General features: G+C 31.6%; 1 protein-coding gene across 1 annotated transcript; it reads left to right on the top strand.

Annotated features, from left to right (window-relative positions):
- The first annotated feature begins 777 nt into the window (after positions 1 to 777).
- LOC133193509 (calcitonin gene-related peptide type 1 receptor-like) lies at positions 778 to 13,866 on the top strand. Its single transcript, XM_061329473.1, has 11 exons — positions 778 to 1,243; positions 4,730 to 4,845; positions 5,301 to 5,407; positions 7,249 to 7,423; positions 7,663 to 7,813; positions 8,247 to 8,313; positions 8,425 to 8,491; positions 9,365 to 9,453; positions 9,811 to 9,937; positions 10,112 to 10,153; positions 11,503 to 13,866. Exons 1-11 carry the CDS (start codon positions 793 to 795, stop codon positions 11,803 to 11,805), a joined length of 1,695 nt encoding a protein of 564 aa, XP_061185457.1. The 5' UTR covers positions 778 to 792; the 3' UTR covers positions 11,806 to 13,866.
- The last annotated feature ends 9,368 nt before the right edge of the window (positions 13,867 to 23,234 follow it).

The following is a 23,234-nucleotide window of genomic DNA, read 5'->3' as shown; positions in this document are numbered from 1 at the left end:
TTTTTTGTTTCTGGTGGCTATATATAAAGGGCTCTATTCTGTTTCTACAGTGAGGAAATTTCATAAACAATCTGTTACATTAAGAAAGGATATCGGATACGAAATGCTTATTATGCTACAAATCGTTTTAGCAATTTTACCTGCAATCTAAGTACAGACATTCGCTCTGACGTTCCTTCCAGCGATTTGCTGTTGGTTACAGTATTGTTCTGTCTCCTGAGGAAAACTAAATTTTGTTACTTTAGTTCTCTATTTACGTCCTAGGCTCAAATTACCATCGGCAATTTGTTACCAACAAGCAAAAAAAGTACACATTAAGAGAATCGTGTAATATCTGATATATCAGCGTATTTATATGTGATCAAGCGAAAAGCGTTGGTGGGGTATCATATTAAAGAGATTCTGCCTAGTAAAGAATTGAAAGGGATTTACGTGTTGTCTTGTTTTGGTGCATTTAAATCTAACTGTTTCTTCTGAGTTGACACCGGTTTAAAAGATGATGTTAGACCCTTGACCTTATTTCCTGTTTTTGACTTCAGTATATAAAAGTGTTTTGCAACGTAAAATCCAGAGAGTGCACGAAGCACGCATTGATTGAGTACTTCCGAGAAAATAAGATAAAACTTGTACATTGTGGATGTTTTACAGTGATATTGTTAAGTTACCAGGAAGACGGGGACGCTGTTATTCATTGGTTCAGCTTGTGACGGTTCAATATCAATAGGCAGACCAGTGACTTTTGCTTGAAGAATGTGACATGAATTTTGTGCTCTGATTTTACAAACACAGAAAATGCTGCCGTTATCGGTTTGTCTTCATAGTGAAGGAGTATACAATATCGTCACTGCTCTTTTTTGCTACCGAATTTTGGTACCCCACTTTAGTAACGATTCCAAAATTTCCTGGGAAGCTGACTTTCAAAACGGGAATTATAGATTTATATCAACTTCCGAAAATGACGCCTTTTCTCAAGGATACTCTTTCGTTCCCGATATAAACAACGAGACGAACTCTGAAATAGCGTGCATCGGTTTGACCAAAGCCGATTGCCAACGTTGGATTTCCTGTTCAAGGACGGCAAGGAATTGCTGTGAGAGACACAAGGCCACCAATGCGTCGAGGTTTACTTTAGAATCACACTGTGAAGCGACATGGGATGGAGTATCCTGCTTTGATTCTACACTTAATGGAACAGTTGTAGACACGGAATGTCCCTCATTTTACATCCCTACTGAAGGATCAGGTATGATAATCACAATAAAAACATTAATGACCCAGAAAGGCTTAAGCCAAAAAGAATGAGAAAAATATCGAGATGTTTTATTTTATATTTAAAGATAACGTCTAGTAATCTGAAGTTCATGTGATAAATAATACATTAAATGAAAACCTTCAGTTATAAAGAATTTGCCTTGTTCATATCTTTTTTACTATGTCTACCTGCTGTACTAATGTCATATTATTCTGAACTAGGTGTGTTTGTTTATAATTAATTAACTACGCATTCTGCAAATTTGTTTTTATTTTTAATAACAATCCCAAGTTAAATTCAATAAGGAAATATCACGTAAAGGAATAACAACGGAAGTGATTTTTTTTTCATCAAGGAAGATATTAACAGATTGTAAAATGATGAAAAGATGAATAAGAATACTAAGAGTGTATGTGGGGAAAACGGAGAGAAAAATCGTGTTAAATGAAGAAACAGAGTAAAATGAATCAAATTTGTAAACTTCTTATCGTAATGAAGCATTAGAAATATGAATATGGAGCGTACATAAATACGAGGATTGCAAATCTTGTTTTTCCCGATCATGACAAGGAGCAAACGACGGGTGTGACCGGTCGGCAGGGGATGCTCACTCCTCCACGACACCCGATCCCACCTCTGACGTTTTGGAGGTCCGTGTTTGCTCTGCTCCCGATTTTTGTCGTTTTAATGGACTTTGAGTTTGAATACTGTTCGTTATCTCCATTTTTCATTGTACCAAAAATGAACAGTTGCGGATTATCTAATTGGCTTATTATAATATACGTGTCTGTGTGAATGCTTCACATTATTATTTACAGTTACATACGATTGTAGTTATTCACAAGTTTCAATTTACAGCTTTCTACAATTCCTATCAATTTCTATATCTTTCTTTACATATCTAAACTCACAAAATGTAGAAATAGAATAGTTATACCAAGGCCATAACATTTATAATGTAGTACATGTACATACCTTTCATCTATTATTAGTTTAATGAAATTTTATTCGAAACCTGCTTTTGCACACGATTTTTTTTCTCTTGTATCGTTTCTAATGACTCAACTGTGTGTCATACATGACATTGGACAGAAACGACGGAAACAAAATGCAGATACATAAAGGGGGTGTTCTTTATTAATCAATGATCATTTCGTTTTACCGACAATATTTTGTTTAAGGTTTTTTTTCCCGATCATCACAAGGAGCACACGGCGGGTGTGTCCGGTCAACAGGGAATGTTTACTCCTCCATGACACCTAATTCCACCTCCAATGTGTTAAGTCCGTGTTTGCTCTGCTCCCGATTTGTGTTGTTTCAATGGACGTTTAAGCTTCATCTTTGCTCGTTATCTTCATATTTCAAAATAACTCACTGTATATCAGATATCAAGTGCAGAGTTCAAAAATAATATTATAAAATATGCAGCTGTACATGTTTACAAATAAGACTCAGAATCTTTATCTTTTTTGTCTTATCTTATCATTCATTAATTTAAATCCCCATGGTGCATTGTTCAGAATTTAGCTATACCAGTCTTGCAAAATCCCAATACATCTAAGAGAAAAACCTATAGACAGACTTTAATTTCTACAGACCCTTTAAAATCTCCCTGAAAATTGTTCTCGGTAAGCTTGTTGTACTAGATAACCGGGAAGGCAAGCTTTTTCGAAATGCTTGGAAAATCCAACCTCCCGAGTGATACGTGTTGGCAATATACGAGGGACAAATGTTCTGAGAATGGTTTGATAAAATATTTACAGTCTAAAGGCAGTTAATAAGTTTGATATCATTGAAAAAAAGCAGGAAAATTTACACTTATTTCTACGTCAATGTGATTTACATTACGTTATAACTCCGGACATTACGCAAGAATCCTGTGTATTAAGCATACTGACCAAAAAATGACATAACAAGAGACACAATTTCACTGAAGTAAATTTTAAAGTAATGTTAATTACTTCGAGGCACGCTAACGGACCAAATGGCCAGTTAGGAGAATGCTTACATAGATTACAGGGACCCTTTTTACATAACTTACGACTTAGTCTAAAAACTTTAGTCGATTGTAAAATCTTACAAAATTTATGTTTCTCTTAAAAATTGTTTGTATAAAAATGTTTTTCTACATTCTTTTCAAAAAGAATAAAACCATTTTCAAAGTAATACAAAAAGGAAACTTATTTGCATAAAAACATTTTGATCTTAGTCGTCAGTTCTTTTGTAAAACGGCTATCATATGGAATTAAACTCAGGAGCTCTTATATATTTGAGGTGGGTTTAGAGTACGTCAAACCTAGCAAGAGTATCTATGAAATCTCGCGCTACATGTTGGTTAAAAAAGACATTGTTGTGAGGAATTACGAAGTTAACAATAACAGAAGAATAGTGGACGAGGTTGCAGAGTTTGCTGGCATTAATTCTTAGGGTGTTTTAATCAATTTGCAGGAACAATTGAAGCTCAGAGGATGTTGATCTAGGGGTGTCCTGTATTTTCTTGTAAAACCCAAAATGTAGTTGTAACCCCAATATGTTCGTAAATTTTAACTCATGAAAAATGAGTCATCGTATATGGCAAAGACACTGAGATTTCTTTCTTTATTTCTTTTTTTTTTTCTTGATCGGATGTAAAAAGCAATAATAAGTTTTGGATCGTCAACGTTGAAATAATAATATGGAAAAAAAAATACACACAGAAACAAGTCTGGAGGATTACCTTTGAACGATTTATTCATAAACGGTAAGAGTCCTAGTATGTGAGATATATTTGTGGAAAACTGCATTGCTTAACTTCAGTTTTATAAAGAATATGTTTTGTTTAATACAGTGTTGTGTTGTATAATAGGCTGATAAATAATAAATAAATCGTTTATAAATGTCTATGATAACGCAATCGGTCATAAACCATGCTTATAAAACAATTATAAAATGAAATGTGGAATTGCTGATTTACATTTTTACAGCGTTACATCAGCTCCATGCAAATTTTATTTGATTTTTTTTTTTTTACAAAGAAGCCGTTGCCTTATTTTGCATTTCTTATGTGGACAAAAAACGGCGAGTTTCAAGGAAAATAAACATCACCGCTCTTAATCTTGCTCTTGGGGACTTTTTTATAAAAAAAAAATTACAATATTCAAATATGAACGTGGTTTTCCCCAAATACTTTGAAAAATAAAAAAACTTTTTCAAGTTGCAAAAATTCAATCAGTAGATGGTTCGTAGGTATGCTTAAGTTTATAGATTAAAAAATATACATTACATATTATATCTCGTTGTCTTAACATAAATAAACTTGATAACTTTTTGTTCGATCCACACGACAAAAAATACGTTTATCATGATTTAATTCTAGATGTAATACAATAACTTTAAAAAAAAAAGTGTCCGTAGGATGTATTATATAAATTTACACATTTTTATAATGAAATTAAAAGAAAAATGTTGTTGATGTTTTCATATGCAATTTAATTTCAGTGACAGCCTCGAAAACCTGTTTATCCAGCGGTAAATGGCACACACCAGAGGCGGGACTTTTTGTTGATGGGATAATACATACTTACTTTGTCTGTAAGCAGCGGGGAACAAGGGAGGTGTGATATTATTATTATTATTTCATGATGCTTGTGTGGCGACTGACACAATCAAAAAATCGTAACTTGAAATTATCACAACATAACGTTTAAAGTTTATATATGTTCATGTGTGGTGATATTGCTTGTGGGAACTTTCAAATATTAGAATAGCGAAAATTTGATACACATTTATAAAGAGAAAAATTTTAAAAGAGATTTCAAAATGCGTTAAAACTTTAATATTATAGAAATATAGTATTTAATTTAGGGGTCCAAAATTCCAATGCAATTTTGACTTAATTTAAAAAAAAAAAAAAAAAACTGTTCGTGCTTCCTTTCGCTAAAATGAAGATATGCTGGTCACTTGTGACAAGTTTAATTCATGAGAAACACATGCTTCGGTTACAGAAATTAATCTATTCCAGGTTTAATCTATCACACACATCATTTGCTCTTATTTCGTTGTGTTACAGATTGTTGGAGCAGAATTAATTGAGACTCAACGATTGGTAACTCTGATAACAAATTCCATCAGCCTACCTGTTCTCGTACTATCCCTGGTTGTCCTGGCCTGCTTTAAGTAAGAGAAGTACCGATAATGAAATATATTGAGATAACGAACAATATTCAAGCTCAAACGTCCATTAAACAATACAAATTTTGGAGCAGAGCAAATACGGACCTCTAAAACATAAGAGGTGGGATCAGGTGCTATGGAGGAGTGAGCATCCCCTGTATTTGCAGACAATGTCATTGTATCGACCATGGAACTTATGAAATGACGACTTTAAACGAGACTGTTGATATTGACAGTATTTCATAGAGACAACATACATGCAATAAATGCACGAATTTTCATTTCCACCTACATATGCAGTTTATGTGTCCCAGTTGATTCGATGTGCACGACCATGTTCTACTGATTATCGATTTCTAAAACGAGGCAAGCTGTTAATAAACAAGGATATCAACAGTCATGTTAAAAATCAAAATTTCGCTAATTTTGTGATCAATGCAATGATATTGTCAGCAAATTGAATCTTTTTTTAAGTCGAATGTTTACTGATGTTTTTAATACAAATTGTTAGGCTATTGTATTTCCACACAATGAGTGTTTACCGATTTTTCCGTTTATCCGATCATGCAGTGAGGCATACAGCGGATGATCCATCGACAAGGAAAGCGATCCCAACTCTGATGGTTTATTCGATCGTCCGTGTTTTCTCTGCTTATATTATGAGTTTTTGAGCTTGATTACTTTTCGTTATGTTTATATTTAATTCTAGGAGTTTTAACCGATAAGGTCATCCTTAAAGTTTAGCCGATATAGTACTGATAAACTTATAGGACAATTTTTTTCCTGTTAACCCAAACAAATTGAATAAAGACAGAAAATTGTATGCTAAATTTTGTATGTTGCTTAATTTACATAGCATTTGAATATGATTTAAAAGCATTAACATGACCAAGATATTTTTGCTATTTACCCTAACAAAAATTTACTATAGTTAACAAAAGTGAACTATAGTTAACTATTTGATACTTTTATATACTGTGAAACTTTACTTTAGAATTTTGTTTTTGAGATTTGAGTGTTTCAAATCTCTTATTTAATACCAATGACGTTAAATGTGTAAGTAATACATTAATATTTAAGTAACATTTCCATTTAATACAATAAATATGCATGTATGAACTATAGATCATAAAATATAACAATCTGCAATCCGTGATAAAAGATACTTTGATTCACTATAGTGAAAACTTTGATTTACAATACTAAAACTTTGATTTACAATACTAAAACTTTGATTTACAATACTAAAACTTTGATTTACAATACTATAACTTTGATTTACAATACTATAACTTTGATTTACAATACTAAAACTTTGATTTACAATACTAAAACTTTGATTTACAATACTATAACTTTGATTTACAATACTAAAACTTTGATTTTCAATACTAAAACTTTGATACTATAGTTCACTATAATATATTTTTGTTAGGGCATTGTCAAATATTAGTTACTAAACAGCTTTAATTTCTAAAAATAAAATTACAAGACTATGCACCCTGTAATTATAAAGGATAAGCGCACATGATATGAATGTAATATGACTTCCCAAAATGTTTGGTTTATGTTGTTTGTGTGTTTGTTTGTTTGTTTTGTTTGTTTGTTTGTTGTTGGTTTTTTTGTTTGGTTTTTGTTTGTTTGTTTTTGTTTTGTTTTGTTTTGTTTTTTGTTTTTTTTTTTTTTTGTTTTTTGTTTTTTTCTGTTTTTTGGTTATCTGAATGTCAATTTAAAACAATAAGATTTAAAGATTTCATCGTTATAAGCAAAATATCGGATTATACAACCCCCTTATTAGACACGTTTTAATTAAATACATATTTTTAAGACTGTATTCTATTCAGATCCCAGGGAAATACTGCTTCTGTTGATAAATCACGGAGGGTGTTCCAGATCCACGGTCATTTCTTGTCTTCTCTGATTCTAGTGGGAGTTTTAAGTTTAATTTGGGACGAAGTGTTTGTTAGAAATCACATTGAGAAAATCCACGACAAAACAAGTTGGATAGCATTGAACTTAGTAAGTATTTTTCTTAAATTAGAATATCACATTCAAAATGTTGAGAGTCAAAAATATCATGAATATTTTGCATAGTAAGTACAAATCTGTATGTATATCCTTTTGCTATAATACATTTCTATTTATAATTTTAGTCAAGAAGGAAAAACAATTTGTGATTTTACATTTATGTGCTATTTTGTTTAATAAAAACTTAGAAATGTTGAATAACTTTCTTTTACTTTTTTTTTATTCCTTAGGCATCCTGCAAGTTAATAAACTGTCTACAGAAATATTTTAGATCAACCACATATTTCTGGATGTTTGTGGAGGGTTTAAATGTCCTAATTCCATTGTATCAGACTTTTAATAGAGAAATGGGGATGCCACTTATGTGCTTTTTAGGATGGGGTATGTTGTAAAAATAGCTGAAATCGCTGCATATTTCTTTCAAAGATACTTTATAAGTTAATGCAAACTCATCAATTAGCTCTGTTTTGGTTGTCTCCCTTTCTTGTCCTATATCTGACCATGTTATCACTCTCTATTCAAAGATTATATTTTTTTGTATCTTTACAAAAAGTAACCAAAATTGGCTTGATCTTGGTCACCTGTAGAAGCTCTTTTCCAATAAAACAAAATTGTCTGTTTTTGCTTTTTTTAGCTTTAGTTAGTTAATTCTATATAAATTCTATTCCAAAGTTTTAAACGTATCATTAACCGTCTTTTTAATATTTTGTATACCTACGTTTAAAGTGTGTACAATTGCATGCAATTTACATTTAATTACATGTATTACATTAAATTAATACATTATTATTATTATTATTATTCATTCTCGAAGGTTTCCCGCTTATAACAGTTGCCGTATATGCAATTTTAAGATCAACAATTGAGCGCTACAATTTTAAGTAAGTAAGCTTTTTAGTACGACAGATCTGAAATAAAATTTCTTGTCTTAATGATTTATTTTAAAAATTCAGATATTCTGGATTACAGAATGACTTTTATACTCATTTTAGGTGCTGGATTTACACTTTTCTCGAGATAGAATGGATAATATGGGGCCCAAACTACTTGACAATCTTAGTAAGTTTAAGCAACGTATTATTACAAAGACCTACATAATAGCATTCTCCCTTCTTTCTCTCTCTCCTCTCTCTCTCTCTCTCTCTCTCTCTCTCTCTCTCTATCTCCCAAGTACCCTTCCAGCATAATAAAGTCATACACTCATATTTACAGGCTTCTCGAAGCCTTTACGTACAAATTTAAGAGACAATTCAAACAAACGAATAAGTGACTGCACATACACTGAAATTGAGAATAAATGCCTGATTCTTGCTTATTTCCAGCAATTTGTCTGCAATTTCGCCGACTTGAAATTATCCTTTCCGATTACTGCGAAATGTCATGTAACTTTCAAACAATGATCCCTTTTTTTCTCTCGCTCTAAAACGTGGAGGTATTTTGAAAACCTGTGATTGCTTGTCGTGACACCAAAATGGTTATCACGCTTTTGATTGGTTGATTGATTGTATGTTGTTTTACGTCACTGCCTATGTTTACGTCTTAGCTTTGACATGGCGCCGTGAACGAGAATCGAAACCGATCCACCCGAACACAAAAACGAAGGCCCTGCCCCTAGGCTACCGTGACCGGTCAGGCTTTTAAATCGATCGACGAAAGATAGGGTGTAGGTAATCCGTGCAATGATTTAATAAAAGAAAGTAAGTTCGACAACTTACTTGAATCTTAAAAGAATCTTGAAAGAAAAGGGATATCTCTGTAAATTATCTTTTTAATTTAAAGGGATTAATTTTTGTTTAATCAGTATAAAATTACATGTATCTTAATTTTCATTATTCAAAATACACTTAAAACAATAATATATGCATGGCAAAAAAAAAAATCGGATCATGAAGAGAGTCTTAGATTTTTAATTCTTTTAATCTTTTATTTCAGTGCAATTTAATTTTCCTGATAGTTATAGTGAGGGCCATAGTAAAAAAGAATAAAGAAAAGAAACAACACAGAAGTCCATCAATGATTCCGTAAGTCGACTACCTGTACTTGCTCAGGTTGAAATAAATTCACAATGTTGTTGTTTTACAATGCTCTATGATAAACTATTCCCTGTACGCTGTTATTGGTTTTTTTTATTCCAGCAAATGAAGCATGTTTTTGATAACTAAGATCATTACAAAGGTCAACTATGCAATGACCACAATAATATCTACAATAATAATATATGTTGTAAAAATACAACAAAAAAGACAATTTTACTATGTCACATTGGTTGATACTCTTAATCGTGAGCAAAAAAAAAATATTATGCTTATTAAAAAAAATAAATATCATTGTCATAAGAAGAATATCAAAATAGATAGACATAAAATCAATTTTTTTAGGAAGCCTCTCCGCTCATTGATGTTTCTCATTCCATTGTTTGGGATAAACTTCATTTTTGTCTGGGTTACGTATGCCACAAATAGTGACTGGCCATTCATTCTTGGTAGATTTGTGGAAGGCATTGAGGTATGTTTCATAACAGATTTTAATATTTAAAAAAAAACTCTTTCAAATTGTCGGTCTGGCTCTTTCTGAAATTATTATCTGAAATGGATGAAATGCAAATTATTTATTTTAGTTACCCTCAATACTTAAGATTCAAAAGATGTGACTTTTTTGGAATAATTTTAAATATTGCAGGGTGTGTTTGTTTGTATACTCTGGGTTGCGTGTAGCAAACAGGTTAGTAGACCTTTAATTGATTTAAGAATATTCTGCGTAAAATGCAAAAAGGTTTTTTGAATTTGCATAAGGCGGCGATTTTTTTTACCATCCTAAAATGTACTGTGACATATGAAGATAACTAACAGTCATCAAGCTCCAAAGTTCAATGGAACAATACAAATTTGAAGCAGAGCAAACACGGACCTCCAAAATCATCATAGATGGGATCAGGTGTCATGGAGAATTAAGCATCTCCTAAGGGGAAGTAAGCATCTCCTGTGGACCGGTCACACACGCCGTGTGCTCCTTGTAATAATCGGACAAAAATCCATAGACAATTCAGTGTGAAAATAATGGCCTAACTGACAATGTGTATGGAAAATGACAGTCAACTTTTGACTTTACAATAGACTATATTGCTGACAAGGTCGTTGTTCCGACAACTGGATTTTCGAAATGTTGCCTTTAAGCGAGAATGTTGCTAACTTTTCAATAATCAACTTATTCGTCAGTAGCTTGCATTGTTTTAGAAATTGTTCGCATATTGTATAAAGAAAACATCGAAACTGCTTTAATAATTAATTACTTAAGACTGGACAGTAAACTGCACATATAAAACAAAACAAAAATATGATTATTCCTATTATTAGGAACTTAAGAAAACTGAATATCTTACAGGTGTATATTGAACATCTTAAATACCAAGTATTATAATGAAATATGAAGATAACGGACAATATTCAATCTCGAAAGTCCAATGAAACGATACGAATTTGGAGCAGAGCAAACAAGGACCTCAAAATTTAGAGGTGGGATCAGGTGCCATGGAGGAGTTAGCATCTCCTTCCGACCGGTCACATCCGCCGTGTGCTCTTTGTCATAATAGGGGAAAAAAGGAAAAAAATCCGTAGACAGTTCAGTGTATAAATAAAGGCCAAATAACAGTTAGTATGAAAAACGTCAGTCAGCATGCGAGTATCTTTGTATTTATTCTTTATTATGTAATTCCTACATTTTGCTAAAGTCATTCAATCAGTTTACAAACGTTCAATAAAAAGATAGAAAAATATTAACTCATCAAGCCAGCCAGTGATGTTGCTGAGAATCATTAGCTAACTTAAGAAGATTAAAAACAGAATTTTGTACATAGGTAGAAAGTGATTTAAAAGAACATATAAAATTTAAAAAAAATTCTTTGTCATGTTGTTAACTTTGATTTTTTATCTGTTAGTATATTAAAAGTATTCATTTTGTAAATGTTTGAAATTTTAATGTAAGTCTAAGATTGTTTCGTAATCCAGATCCCAGAGAGCCTCGAAATAAACAAAATACACGGGATTATTTTCATTTCTTATTCTACTTTTAAGGTGCAAAAGAATGTCACAAGAACTACTCAACGAAAATTTCCAAACTTATTTGTGCGGTTCAAAGGACGGAAATTCAGCACGTCGTCTTGCACACACTTGACACAAGCTATACATCCAATAAATACAATGCCAAATATTTACATTCACAATAAATTCCAAGACATCTCAACGGTTCCTAATAGCGTGGAGGTACAAAGAATTTCATTGGAGGGAAGTCAGAACCCGGATGTGTATACACTGACAGAGCAGGACTGTAGTCAAGAGGAAAAAAGGCTCTCCCCGGAGGACAGCCAAAATATGTAGTAACAAAGGTTTTCATTGGGGAAATATAACGTCGGTGGCAAACGGAATTTAATATGTTTTCAATTCATAGAATTATATTAATTTCTTTAAATTTTCCTATATATGTGTGTTGATTTTACAGTTTGTGTTATTCAAAAATATATATTCCAACAAAAGGAGACAGCGTAAACTGAACTTGCAGTTTATAATTAAATTATTTTCTTCTAATGTCTTGTCAATATAGTGGATTTATTTGCTAAAGCAATGAGTTAGGTTAAGTGTGTTTGTACATTAAGGATAAACCAAAGGTTTCCAAATGCCGGAATTTAATTTGCATGTAATTCTTTCATTATCAAAGATAACATAATAAATGTATGTATCATTTGAAAGCTTGTTAAATTCACTATTTAATTATCCTAATTTAAACTTTAATTAATAACTTATTTAAAAATTATTTAAATATTAATGTAAATTTTAGTGCATAAATATTTTATAAATCAACTTTTTTGTATTTAACCCCTCAAAGTGGTAATTTTGCCTCAAGGTAGATTAAAGATTGAACTTAAAAACTGTATCTCAGATTTTTGATAAATCTTCTAATTCAGAAGTTACAGCCTTTTGTCCTTCAATGTTAACAATTTATTAACCTAATTTAACATTTCCCTCAATAATTCCAAAACTAAGCTAGATATCAAAAATCTGAGATACGGTTTTGTGAACACACATTTGATAAATAACCCATCCAATTTTCAGAGAAACTGGTCAATAAATAAGGGAGCTGAATCCTTTGAAATAATACCACAAACTGTCTGATCTTACTTTACAGTAGAGGGCAAAAACCCATTACACAACAAAATCTGCCAAAGCTAGGAATATATGACACCTTGGAGATTCAGCTTTGGATACCTGTCACTTAGCCAAATTTTCCATGCATATATACAAGAATGGGAGGTTCTTTTCTGTATTTAGATGCTTTTAATTAAGTAAAATAGGTTCAATTCTGAATTAGAAAGATTTCCCGGCAAAATGGCAAGAGCTAAGCTCCACCTCCTATTTTATGGTCATCAGTGATCTGTTAGATCTCCTTCTCTAAATCTAGAGTCCCTGTAGTTTAATTACTGATAACCTCTGTGTGGCTATTGAAGAATTCCCCAAGTGGTCACAGTGATTTATTGCGTCTTTCATGAGCAGGCAGTCACAGATCAAATCAGAAGCTTCAATAACGGAACATTCACATGTGGTAGTGTTTATGTTTCATTATTGTTAAATAATTAGAAAACCATTTCATAATTACCAAAAATTTTACGTGCATTATAAAGCAGTGATTAACTTCTTTTTCTTAGCCAAAAATCTCAAAATTGTTGAAAATCTTGAAAAAAGCCTTTGGTGTATCCTTAACATTTCAGATTGATGAAAAATATAAGTTACCTTTTCATCTGAAGAACATGCATAAACATTTTGGATATGGTTTATCCCCATTACTTTTGGAACTGCTGTGAGATTTATCTATTTATACAACGTTTCATTCTTTTTTCTCACAATCAGTTTTTTTAATTGAGTTTCACAGAAAGATGTGCAGGTTTGTATCGATGTATTTTGTGTACCAGATCGCCCCTGTAAGGAAACAACTTTTTTTTAGTCAGAAGAGGATTTTAGGTGTATCGCTGAAGGAACGTTATATTTCCTGTGTTTTAATATTCTACCTCTACATTTTCTACCTCTCACTGACTTATATCAGTTTTCAGTTGACTTAATTATCTTAAGGTTTTAGCCTGATTGTATATCAATGAATATTTTACTTTTTTGAAAAGCAAAAATCAGATAGAAGGATTTGTTTGCTCTTCAGTTGATCTGGCTTATAAAGTTCACATATTTATTCAAAGAAGGTAGTGCTTTAGCAACGTATTATAAAATGAATAATGATATCACATGTCAAAAATATTTTGTTTCTTCTTTTTCTGTTGCCAAGATCAAATTTTTAAGCAGAATGGCATTGAAAAGGCGTGATATGATCTCAACTTTGTAACATATTTGTTTTTAATAATAAAACTTTACATTTTAATAAAACAAATACTTCACAGATTTTTTTTTCTTTTATTTAGAAAAGGGGTTAAAGCAGGCAAATACGTTTCCTCATATCCTCGATATGAGCAATGTGTCAGTTATGGGCACTTCTCATGAAATAAAGTTAAAAGATTTATCACAAATCCATTGTTTATTTATGAATTCTCTTTAGCGCAACGTACAGATAATTCATATAAGGATCTAGTTTCATAGATATTTTACATCAAAAATACAACTATAAGCCTTAGGATGAAAATTATTCTAGATTTAATATATCATGGCACCTGATCCCACCTCCGATGCTTTAGAGGTCCGAGTTTGCTCTGCACCTGATTTATTGTTTAAATGGACTTTTGAGCTAGAATACAGTTCATTATCTTGATATTTCATACGACTCCGTTCTATTTCAACGACTTCATAAAACAAGATCTCAACACAGTTTTACATTTGATAAACTATGTTTATTGTTTGTGAGCTATAATTTGAACCGCATACTATAGTTAACGATTTATTAACCATAGTGTTTATCTATTAAATAAAACTTTATCAGTTGTGAACAAGAATTGGCGAATCTTTAAACAGGTTAATCTGCCTGTGAATAAAACTAATGATAGTTTTTGTTGATAGATATGAAATCTCATTTGTAAATTATAATATACATTCGTTTAGTAAAACAAGAGTTTATCAGTAAACTGCATTTTTAGAACTATAGTTCGGAGTTTTAAATGAAATATATTAAGATTGTTTAATCATTGTTTTCTAGTCATAAAACTATAATTATTAGATAAACCATATTTGCTCATGTATTTTTTTTTATTGTGAAATATAACCCACACTTCTAAAACATAAATAAGGGTGAAGAAACAAAGTTTACAGTGTTAAATAAAGATTACCGTCGTAAACTATGGATTAAGCTTTATAATCTATAATGTACGATTAAAATCTTTTTTTATCAAAGGTAAAAATATGTTTAGCTCATTTTTGTGAATTTGGTGTGCCATGCTATTACTACAATCGAGGTTTGAAAGTCCAATGAAAACGAGGTAATATATGCAGTGCCTTTGAGAATCTCATTTTGCAAATAAAGAGAAGAAGAATATTTCTTTACTACAAAGAAATTCAGCAGTTAGTTGTAAGCTATTGATAAAATTATCATAAGGGAATAAGTCAAGAAGAGTACTAAGTAAATGAAAATGATTTTTAATTTAACCAGAAGAGATTAAATACCTTTCTCAAAATTCTTAAAATGCGTTTTTGATAACACATATTTAGGAATAATGAAAGGTCACTTTATTCCAATGCAAACAGCTACACATAGATAAAAGGACGAATGGTGATTAACCTCTTCTTGGACGTATATCACTTAAATTTTGCGTGATACACACATTTTGCCGGATATAATGTGTCACAAATAACAGGATATGAGATGTATTGAACTTGTTCAGGGGTCTACTTCTTTCCTCCGCCACTGAAATTAAATAGAACTATGTTTGTTCAAATTGTCTCTTTTTGTCTGTGTGTACGATATCATGAATGCTTGCTATGGGACCCCTCTGAAAACTTCTTATTAGAACAAGAATTCTGAGAGTATTGCATTAGCAATACTAGTCCCCTACCGGCAAGTGTAATCTGGTTCCCGTTAAAAATTGAAAATGCCATAATTCCGTCAAAATCAATGAAGCAGGACGAAATGCAAATTTGATCTACAACTAATCAAGGTAAAGTCACATACCAAAAATCAGCTCAATATCTGAAAGCGTTTAGAAGAAAATTGCGGAAAACCCCTAAAAATTGAAAAGGCCGTAATTCCGACAAAAATTTATGAAGCGGAACTAAATGCAAACTTGATCTGTAACTCATCAAAATACAGTCACATACCAAAAATCAGCTCAATATCTGCAAGCGTTTAGGGAAAAAGTGCGGAAAACCAAGTGGGACAGACTGACAGACAGACAGAGGGAAGTCCCCTCCGGCCCGGTTTCACCGGTAGGGGACTAAAAAAAACACACAACTATTTGTTTCCGAAGAGCAAAGGTAGAAGAATTCAGATACATGTAATGTAAACAAGATAAACTACTTCCGTGACAGAAAAATGAATTTTACATTTAAATCTATTAAGTCACAAGATATTGATTTCTTTTTCGTATTTTGTCATTTTTTCCTCAGGAAAAAAATCAATCGGACACATTATTTGAAAACATAGAGTTAATCGAGAAATATTAATAGATTACACTTTTTGGTGAATTATCTATTAAAAGTACAATTACATTTTGCATGTATTTTTTATATTCTCTTCTATATCTTTGATTTCTACAACCAATAATGTAGATCATTCTTTTCATCATTATTTAACTAACTACGTATAAACCAATTAACATTTACTATCCCATTGACATACTTCTAGAAAAATTTATACGTGTTATTGTTCTTTGTATTATTCAAATTGTTCGTGCAATTTGAAATGCAAAATATCCTTTGAATAATTGGCCATGTTGCTCTTTATCAGTGTATTCTATGAAGAATGTATAATTTAAAACGTTATTTGAAATACATATTGCATACATTATTTGTATTTTCTTTAAGATTTTTTTTACCTTTGTTGTTTGTTTGTATGTTTCCTCTTTGATAATTTTCTTTGAAAAGGATTTGAGCAGATTTTGGTTTTTTATTCTTATTAAAAATACTTCCGGAGAGCTTATTCTTTTCAGCCAAAAAGTAATTAATAAGTGTGCATTTCTGAATCTATTATCCAATACAAGTTATACATGTAGTGTTCATGATTTCCTTTAGAATGGAATGGAAATATATTCAATTATCCGGAATATATAAGTACGTTGCAGTATCCAAAGTTTGACAGTTATCATTAATTACTTGATGCTTCTAGTTTGGTTCAGGTAAGGCCTACTGATACTAAGGAATGGACTTAAGTACTTCTTAAAATTTAAACTGTGACAGTGACATCTGTATCACAGAATAAACTCATCTCAACTTCATCAAGATTATTCATTATTCGTTCATTTTACGTCAAACTTTAAGGAATGCATAAAAATAAAGAGTTAGAGCACAACTGAGAAAATTGGTTATTCCTGGCTAGAAAAAAAAAACATGGGCTGGGATGTCTGATTGCCTTTTAAAGATAGATAGTACAAAAAAAATAGATTCCTAAATTGATATACGTTTTTGGACTATTTGGGGAGTAAATAATGCAATTATCATATTTCTAAAATATGAAGAACTTGTTGTTTTTCTATAATCTTCAAAATTCCACATTTTGTTGTTTCCCTCTTTAATCTATTCAACTTTTCATCACATCTTAAGAACTTATTGTAAACCTTTGAATGAAACACCAAAAATCAGGCGACTAAACCTATGCATAAAACTTTTTATTAATTAGATATAGATTTCATAATAATGTGTACTGGTAACAGATTAAAAGGAGATAACAACATAGTCTTTGTTTATAAGGCTGATATTACAACTCCATTTTAGAGGAACTTCTTTCTACAAGTGGTGATCCAACTTTTACTCATACTTCCTATTGTAAGGGGGAAGTTCTCCAAAATCATAAGTATTCAATATTCCTAACAACAATTGTTACAACACAAAATGTATTGATTCAAAATTCAATAAACTGAGATTACCACATTTTGCATTATTACATTTAGCGTCAAAATTGACGCAGAATGAAATAACGCAAAATATATCAACATATTTTTTGGACTATTATATTTTGCGTTATTACATTTTGCGTCAAGGCCAACGCAGAATTTGATAATGCCAAATGTTAAAACATATTTTTGGGGATTATTACATTTTGTTTTATTACATGTTGCATCGAGATTAACGCAATGTGTGATAGGACACTCTATTGATTTAATATTAAAATTTTGATATCATTTTGGAGACAGATTGTCAGATTTCCTGAGGTTTCTTAAATCTGTCAATATTATATGGTTTTAAAAATATAAATACACGTATATTCACATTTTGTGTTCCTAAAATGTTGTAGTTTAAAAAAATTATTTACGTCAATTGAAACAAACAATAACATGTTTTACTAGAGGTAAATTCATGGTAAACCATTTCCCTAGGCGCAATTTTAACAAATCTACAATTAGATATAACCGAAGCCCTTTAACATATTAGCTGTAGATAAAATAAGATCCTATTCGATTTATATAAAAATATTTTGAGGCATAAGAACAATGATTCGAAACAAGGAAACCTTTGAAAAGTTCGAAAAATATGGCTATCGTCTTGTTATGGCAACTCACGAATATTATTTCATTTTTTTTTTAATAAACTATGCCTCGGGATCAATGTAGAACGTATATCCTGGGAAAATATTTGGGAAAAGGTAGTCAAAGTTAATTCATTGCAACATCATGTGTTACCATTTTCAATGAAAATTGCATTTATTTGTTGAGATAATAAGCAATAGTTAAAATTTTCGATATAACATTCTAAGTTTACTTCGACGCAAAATGTAAACACGCAAGATGTAATAATTACAAAAAAGTGTGTTTTATATTTTGCATCATTACATCCTGCGTCTACCTCGGCGAAAAATGTAATAATGCAAAATGTAATAATCCAAAAAGAGTATTTTTTCATTTTTAAATTTTGCATTATTAAGTTTTGCGTTGATCTTGACGCAAAATGTAAAAAAAAATTCCAGTTTATTACATTTTATGTATAATTAACAAACCATATTAACTGTGAATTACCACATTTTTATGACAAGGAGCACAAAACGTGTGTGATGGGTCGACAGGGGATGCTTACTACTCCATGGGACTTGATCCCATTTCTTATATTTTGAGAGGTCCACATTGGCCTTGCTCATAAATAGACTTTTGAGAATGATCATAATTCTTTATCTTCCACATTTCATTTTTTTTTTTAAAAAAAACATGGCTTTAGTTGTTGTTTTAATTTTAAAGATTAAAGTTTTTGAAAGAAAACTTTTCTTTAAAATTCCTTAAAGGGTGTAATTTATCGAATGGAAGATGAACTTAAGTCTTTCAAAGTTAAGCTGAGATTGTAATTAAAGTGTTCGAATCACGAAACGTCTGGTTTCTGCTTTGATAAGAGATGTAAAATCTAAAATTCCTGAAGAAAACTCTATTACAAATCATTTTCTAAAAGCCATTTGCAATAATTAAAGATGATAAAGAAATAACCAGATCCACCTTAATTTTTATGATTATATGCAAAAGGCGCGCAATTGAGATAATAAGCAAAAGCAGTCTAAGGAAATCGGGATTTTCCCTTAAGTAAATCTATCTAAATATCTTTCAAATTTTTATTGATCTGAGTCCCGTGGGTTTAATTATTTAGATTGCCTCAGAAGAACCACCAGTCTCATTTGTGTGTCACTTAAACTTGGATTAATATCCTCATCTTGTAGCATGCAAGCATTGCCTATTTCAAGTAATAGACGTTTGAATGTTCAATACGCGTATTAGCAGAAAATTGAAAGTATCTTCGGGCTTAATTAGAAAAAGATATTTCTTCTGTCATTATATTATGTGTAACATTTTGACTTTATTGCATGTTTTGAAATCCTAATTATGATCACAATTTGACTTAACTGCTGGTATTGTATATTGTAGATATGAGTTTATCATCATACATGTATAATGCAGGTCAAAAATAAGATTTCCTTAGAACATTATTTGTCATCTTTTACTCTGTGGGCTTTTCTTATACATTATGTGGAATAGTTTCGATGTCTCAGTTTTTGTACCTGGGGTGGGTTCGGGATCAGATCACACCTATCTATAAATAGATTTAAAATTGGCAAGGGCAAGGCACTCCCCACGACCACGGGACTGGATGATTGATTAATTTATTGATTGTTTGTTGTTTTATTCCCATTTTTCACATCATATAGAGACGTCACCATGTACCAGTGAAGGGATTCAAATTAAGACCTTTACTCGCCACTCAAGGCCATTACGTAGTGAGGGTTCTTTATCGTGCCAACGCCTACCGTGACACGGGGCCTCGGTTTTAAGGGCTCATCCGAATGACATGCAACCTCCACTTCAAAGTGCCGAGCACCTGGCAAAGAAACAGTTGCTACCTTTTTTTATCGACTTAGGTCAGTCGCAGCCGTGATTCGAACACACGACCTTCCGATCACGGAGTGAGCGCTCTATCGACTGAGCCGAGACTGGATGAAGAAAAGAAAATGCTGCTAGAAAAATATTTTTGAAATAAACAAGGTGAAAGTATAATCCAAGCTATCCAAGTTTGATTTTACATGTTTTACATAGTCCCTTTTGCGTAACTATTACCTGAATGTATTTTTTTCCAACAGATAGCATTGTTCGTTTTACATCCATTTAAGAATATTTCACTTTATTTGGATAACATCCTTACATGTTCAGATCACTCTATGTGTAATTAGCAAAGAATGTTTATTTTTCATCATTTTTCTCTTTCTGGTATGATTAAGACTTCTGAGTATGTTGATGTATTGTCTTGAATTCAGAAAATGTCCATTGTCATGTCAATAAAGAATTTAAACCACAAATTATAATTAAATAACACTGCATATCCAAGATCGATTTTTAGCATGGAACAAGGGTCTTTCATAATATCATATATATAATAAAAAATTGCGAACAAGTACATATTTTTTCATATTGCCATCAATCAGAAGTACGAGCGAAAATATCGAAAAATCTTGTATCACGAGTGAAATATATACCTTATACCGCTACAAAATATTGCATTTTCATTCCATTACATTTTATATAGTTTTTGTCCCTGTCTTTTCGTAAAACAGTGCCGTAGGCTGTAATGTCATAGATGAGATATTAAACAGTGTAAATAGGGATTTTAACCACAATTTAAAGAAAGTTTGGAAGTGTTAGTCCGTGTCAGAATAGTTTTTTACTCTCGCTATTGAAAGGGAGTACATATATATTTTCTTTATAACACTCTTGTTGAGTGGAAAGGAAATCGTGAGTTTTGCCCCGATTGTTGTATTCACTCAGCAAAAATATTTCTGATATTTTCAGTACAGTTATATCATGTGCATAATTGTCAATTTCATTCAACTGAAAAATTAGAATATAAGCTTCCCCTGTCGACCGGTCACATCTGCCGAGTACTCGGGCAAACGGAAAAATCTGTAGACAATTCAGTAAATAACGGCCTAACAATTAGTATGAAAAATGTCAGTCAGCATTCACTTTATGATAGACTGTATTTGCTAACAAGCCTGAAGGTCATTGTATCGACCATTAAACCGGCGAAATGTTTACTTTGAATGAGACTGTTAATATTCTTGTTTCATCAATTTGTTTGTCAATAACTTGCCACGTTTCAAAACATTTTTGTACAAAGAGCATGATCTTGCGTATCGAGTCAACTGGGAGACATGAACTCCATATGCAGATGATGCAAGTGATACATAAAAAAGGGAAGTTGACGCTGGAAAGGTTAAATTCATCACGTTTATCATGAAGTTCTGTTGTTAGGTTACCATTAACGTCTTTTTCTAGTAAAATATCCAAATATGAAACAGATGTGTCAGACTCTGCGGAATCTTTTATTTCACGTTCACTGGGATATATCGAGTCGACATATGAATGGAAGTAGCTATTATTTATTAAAAATACGTCATCGTATATCTAAATGTCGAGTTTAAGTGTTTTCTTTTTCTGGTGTATAGGTTTTAAATAAATTCTGCTTCATGTGAATATAAGAATAGGTCTGCCGATAAAGGGGCGCAATTGATACGATGGGAATTCCAATAGATTGTTGAAAAACTTGATCTCCAAAAACTACATGCATACTGTCAATCAGAGACTCAAACATCTTTCTGATATCAACATCAGAGTACATATGTGTACAATCAAATTTTTTTTAACAAAATAATTTTGCAAATGAAAAGGTAAATAAATTTACTCTTTCCATTTGTATTGAAAAAGCAGTGTCTATGATGTCAAAAGGCCTGGACTTTAATTTATCGTAGAGAATGGTTGTATAAAGTCTTGATAAGTCGTCAGTTCTTATGTTATTGAGTTTGGTAAAATTTTGTTATTTCAAATTTCGAAAAGTTCCTTGGAGTTTTAAGTTTCCACATTTGATTTACACCATTTCTCAGATATATTGTACAGTAATCCCAAGTTTCTCTTTCACTGCTGATAATATTTTAGTGAGGAGTAATGAAAGAGGTTTTGCAATACATTTGCTGGACCCGCTATATTTCTTTTGTTTAAAAAAACTTTTTGTGAAGTTTAGGAAACCAGTATTAGTATTGTAATTCAATTAAATTTGATTATTGGGAATATTAAAAATACTAAAAACTAACATATGATTTTGAAGAATTTTAGAAAAGGTTGTTTTGGGGATAAGTTGGATTACCACTTGCAGAATTAGATCCCAGCTTCTCTAAAATTCAATTAAAACTTAGAAACAAAGACATTGTTGTTACCTGCTTTGTAAGCTGATACCAGTGCGTATTGATCGTATAATCTCTCTTATTTTTTTCACTTCTGAATTATTGAAGACAGAAGAATTGATGTGTTTCATATTATTTTCTTGTGTTTGTCGTTAAAGGTTTTTTTTTTTTGGGGGGGGGGGGTTAATTATTTATAAATAATATAGCAAAATCCAAAAACTTAAACGCTGTGAATAAATTCAAGAAATAAAACCTTTTGATTTATTCCTTAGCATTTAGTAGTTTCGATTTGAGTTCATAGCAAGTGGATTATATTAACTTTTCATGGACTTCAAAACCATTACATGTAACTTCCCTTAAATGGTTAACATTTTATCAAATAACTGACAGATTTTTCCAAAAGCTCCTCGTATATATTTATCATTTTCATGCAATCAGCAACTCATTGGAAAAAATTGATTTTTTTTCTCTGCTGAAGTATGTATTGAAATTTGACAGCAAATACTGAAAAGCCCTTTCATTCATTATATGAAACAAGAGTTAATTCTGGGTTTTTTTTTTATTTAATTCACTTTATTTCCCAGCATCATCATTTTCTACAGTGAACATGACAAGAAATCTGAGTAATTCAACAACAGACATTGTCAAAATGGAAAAATGGCTACAATATCTTTACGGCTCCGTGCATCTCATAATCAGCATTGTTTCTGGACTTGCGAATGGGACCTTAATCTATATCTTCTTGCGGGAGAAAACTAGGAATTCGTTTTGCATTCTCCTGATTGGCCTTTGCACTGGTGACTTTTTAATGTCAGTTTTTGGGACATTTACCACAGCTCTTGCATTCCTCTATGGAACCAATATTCTGTCTTTTCCAGTCTGCCAAGCACAAGGAGTAATTATGACATTCCTAGGGTTATCACAGATTGTCCTGCTTTCCGCCATATCTTTTACAAGATTTGTTATA

The sequence above is a fragment of the Saccostrea echinata genome, unplaced genomic scaffold (assembly GCF_033153115.1).
Source record: "Saccostrea echinata isolate AGI-Se365-2 ecotype Australia unplaced genomic scaffold, CSIRO_AGI_Sech_v1 ptg000028l, whole genome shotgun sequence".
Lineage (NCBI taxonomy): Eukaryota > Metazoa > Mollusca > Bivalvia > Ostreida > Ostreidae > Saccostrea > Saccostrea echinata.
The sequence above is the reverse complement of the archived record's forward strand: the minus strand, read 5'-3'. Positions and strand labels throughout refer to the sequence as shown.

Coding starts and splice junctions, on each gene's coding strand:
- LOC133193509 (XM_061329473.1), top strand. CDS start 793: ATGCTGCCGTTATCGGTTTGTCTTCATAGTGAAGGAGTATACAATATC. Junction 7,424..7,662: donor GTTGGATAGCATTGAACTTA/GTAAGTATTTTT, acceptor TTTATTCCTTAG/GCATCCTGCAAGTTAATAAA. Junction 9,454..9,810: donor AGAAGTCCATCAATGATTCC/GTAAGTCGACTA, acceptor CAATTTTTTTAG/GAAGCCTCTCCGCTCATTGA.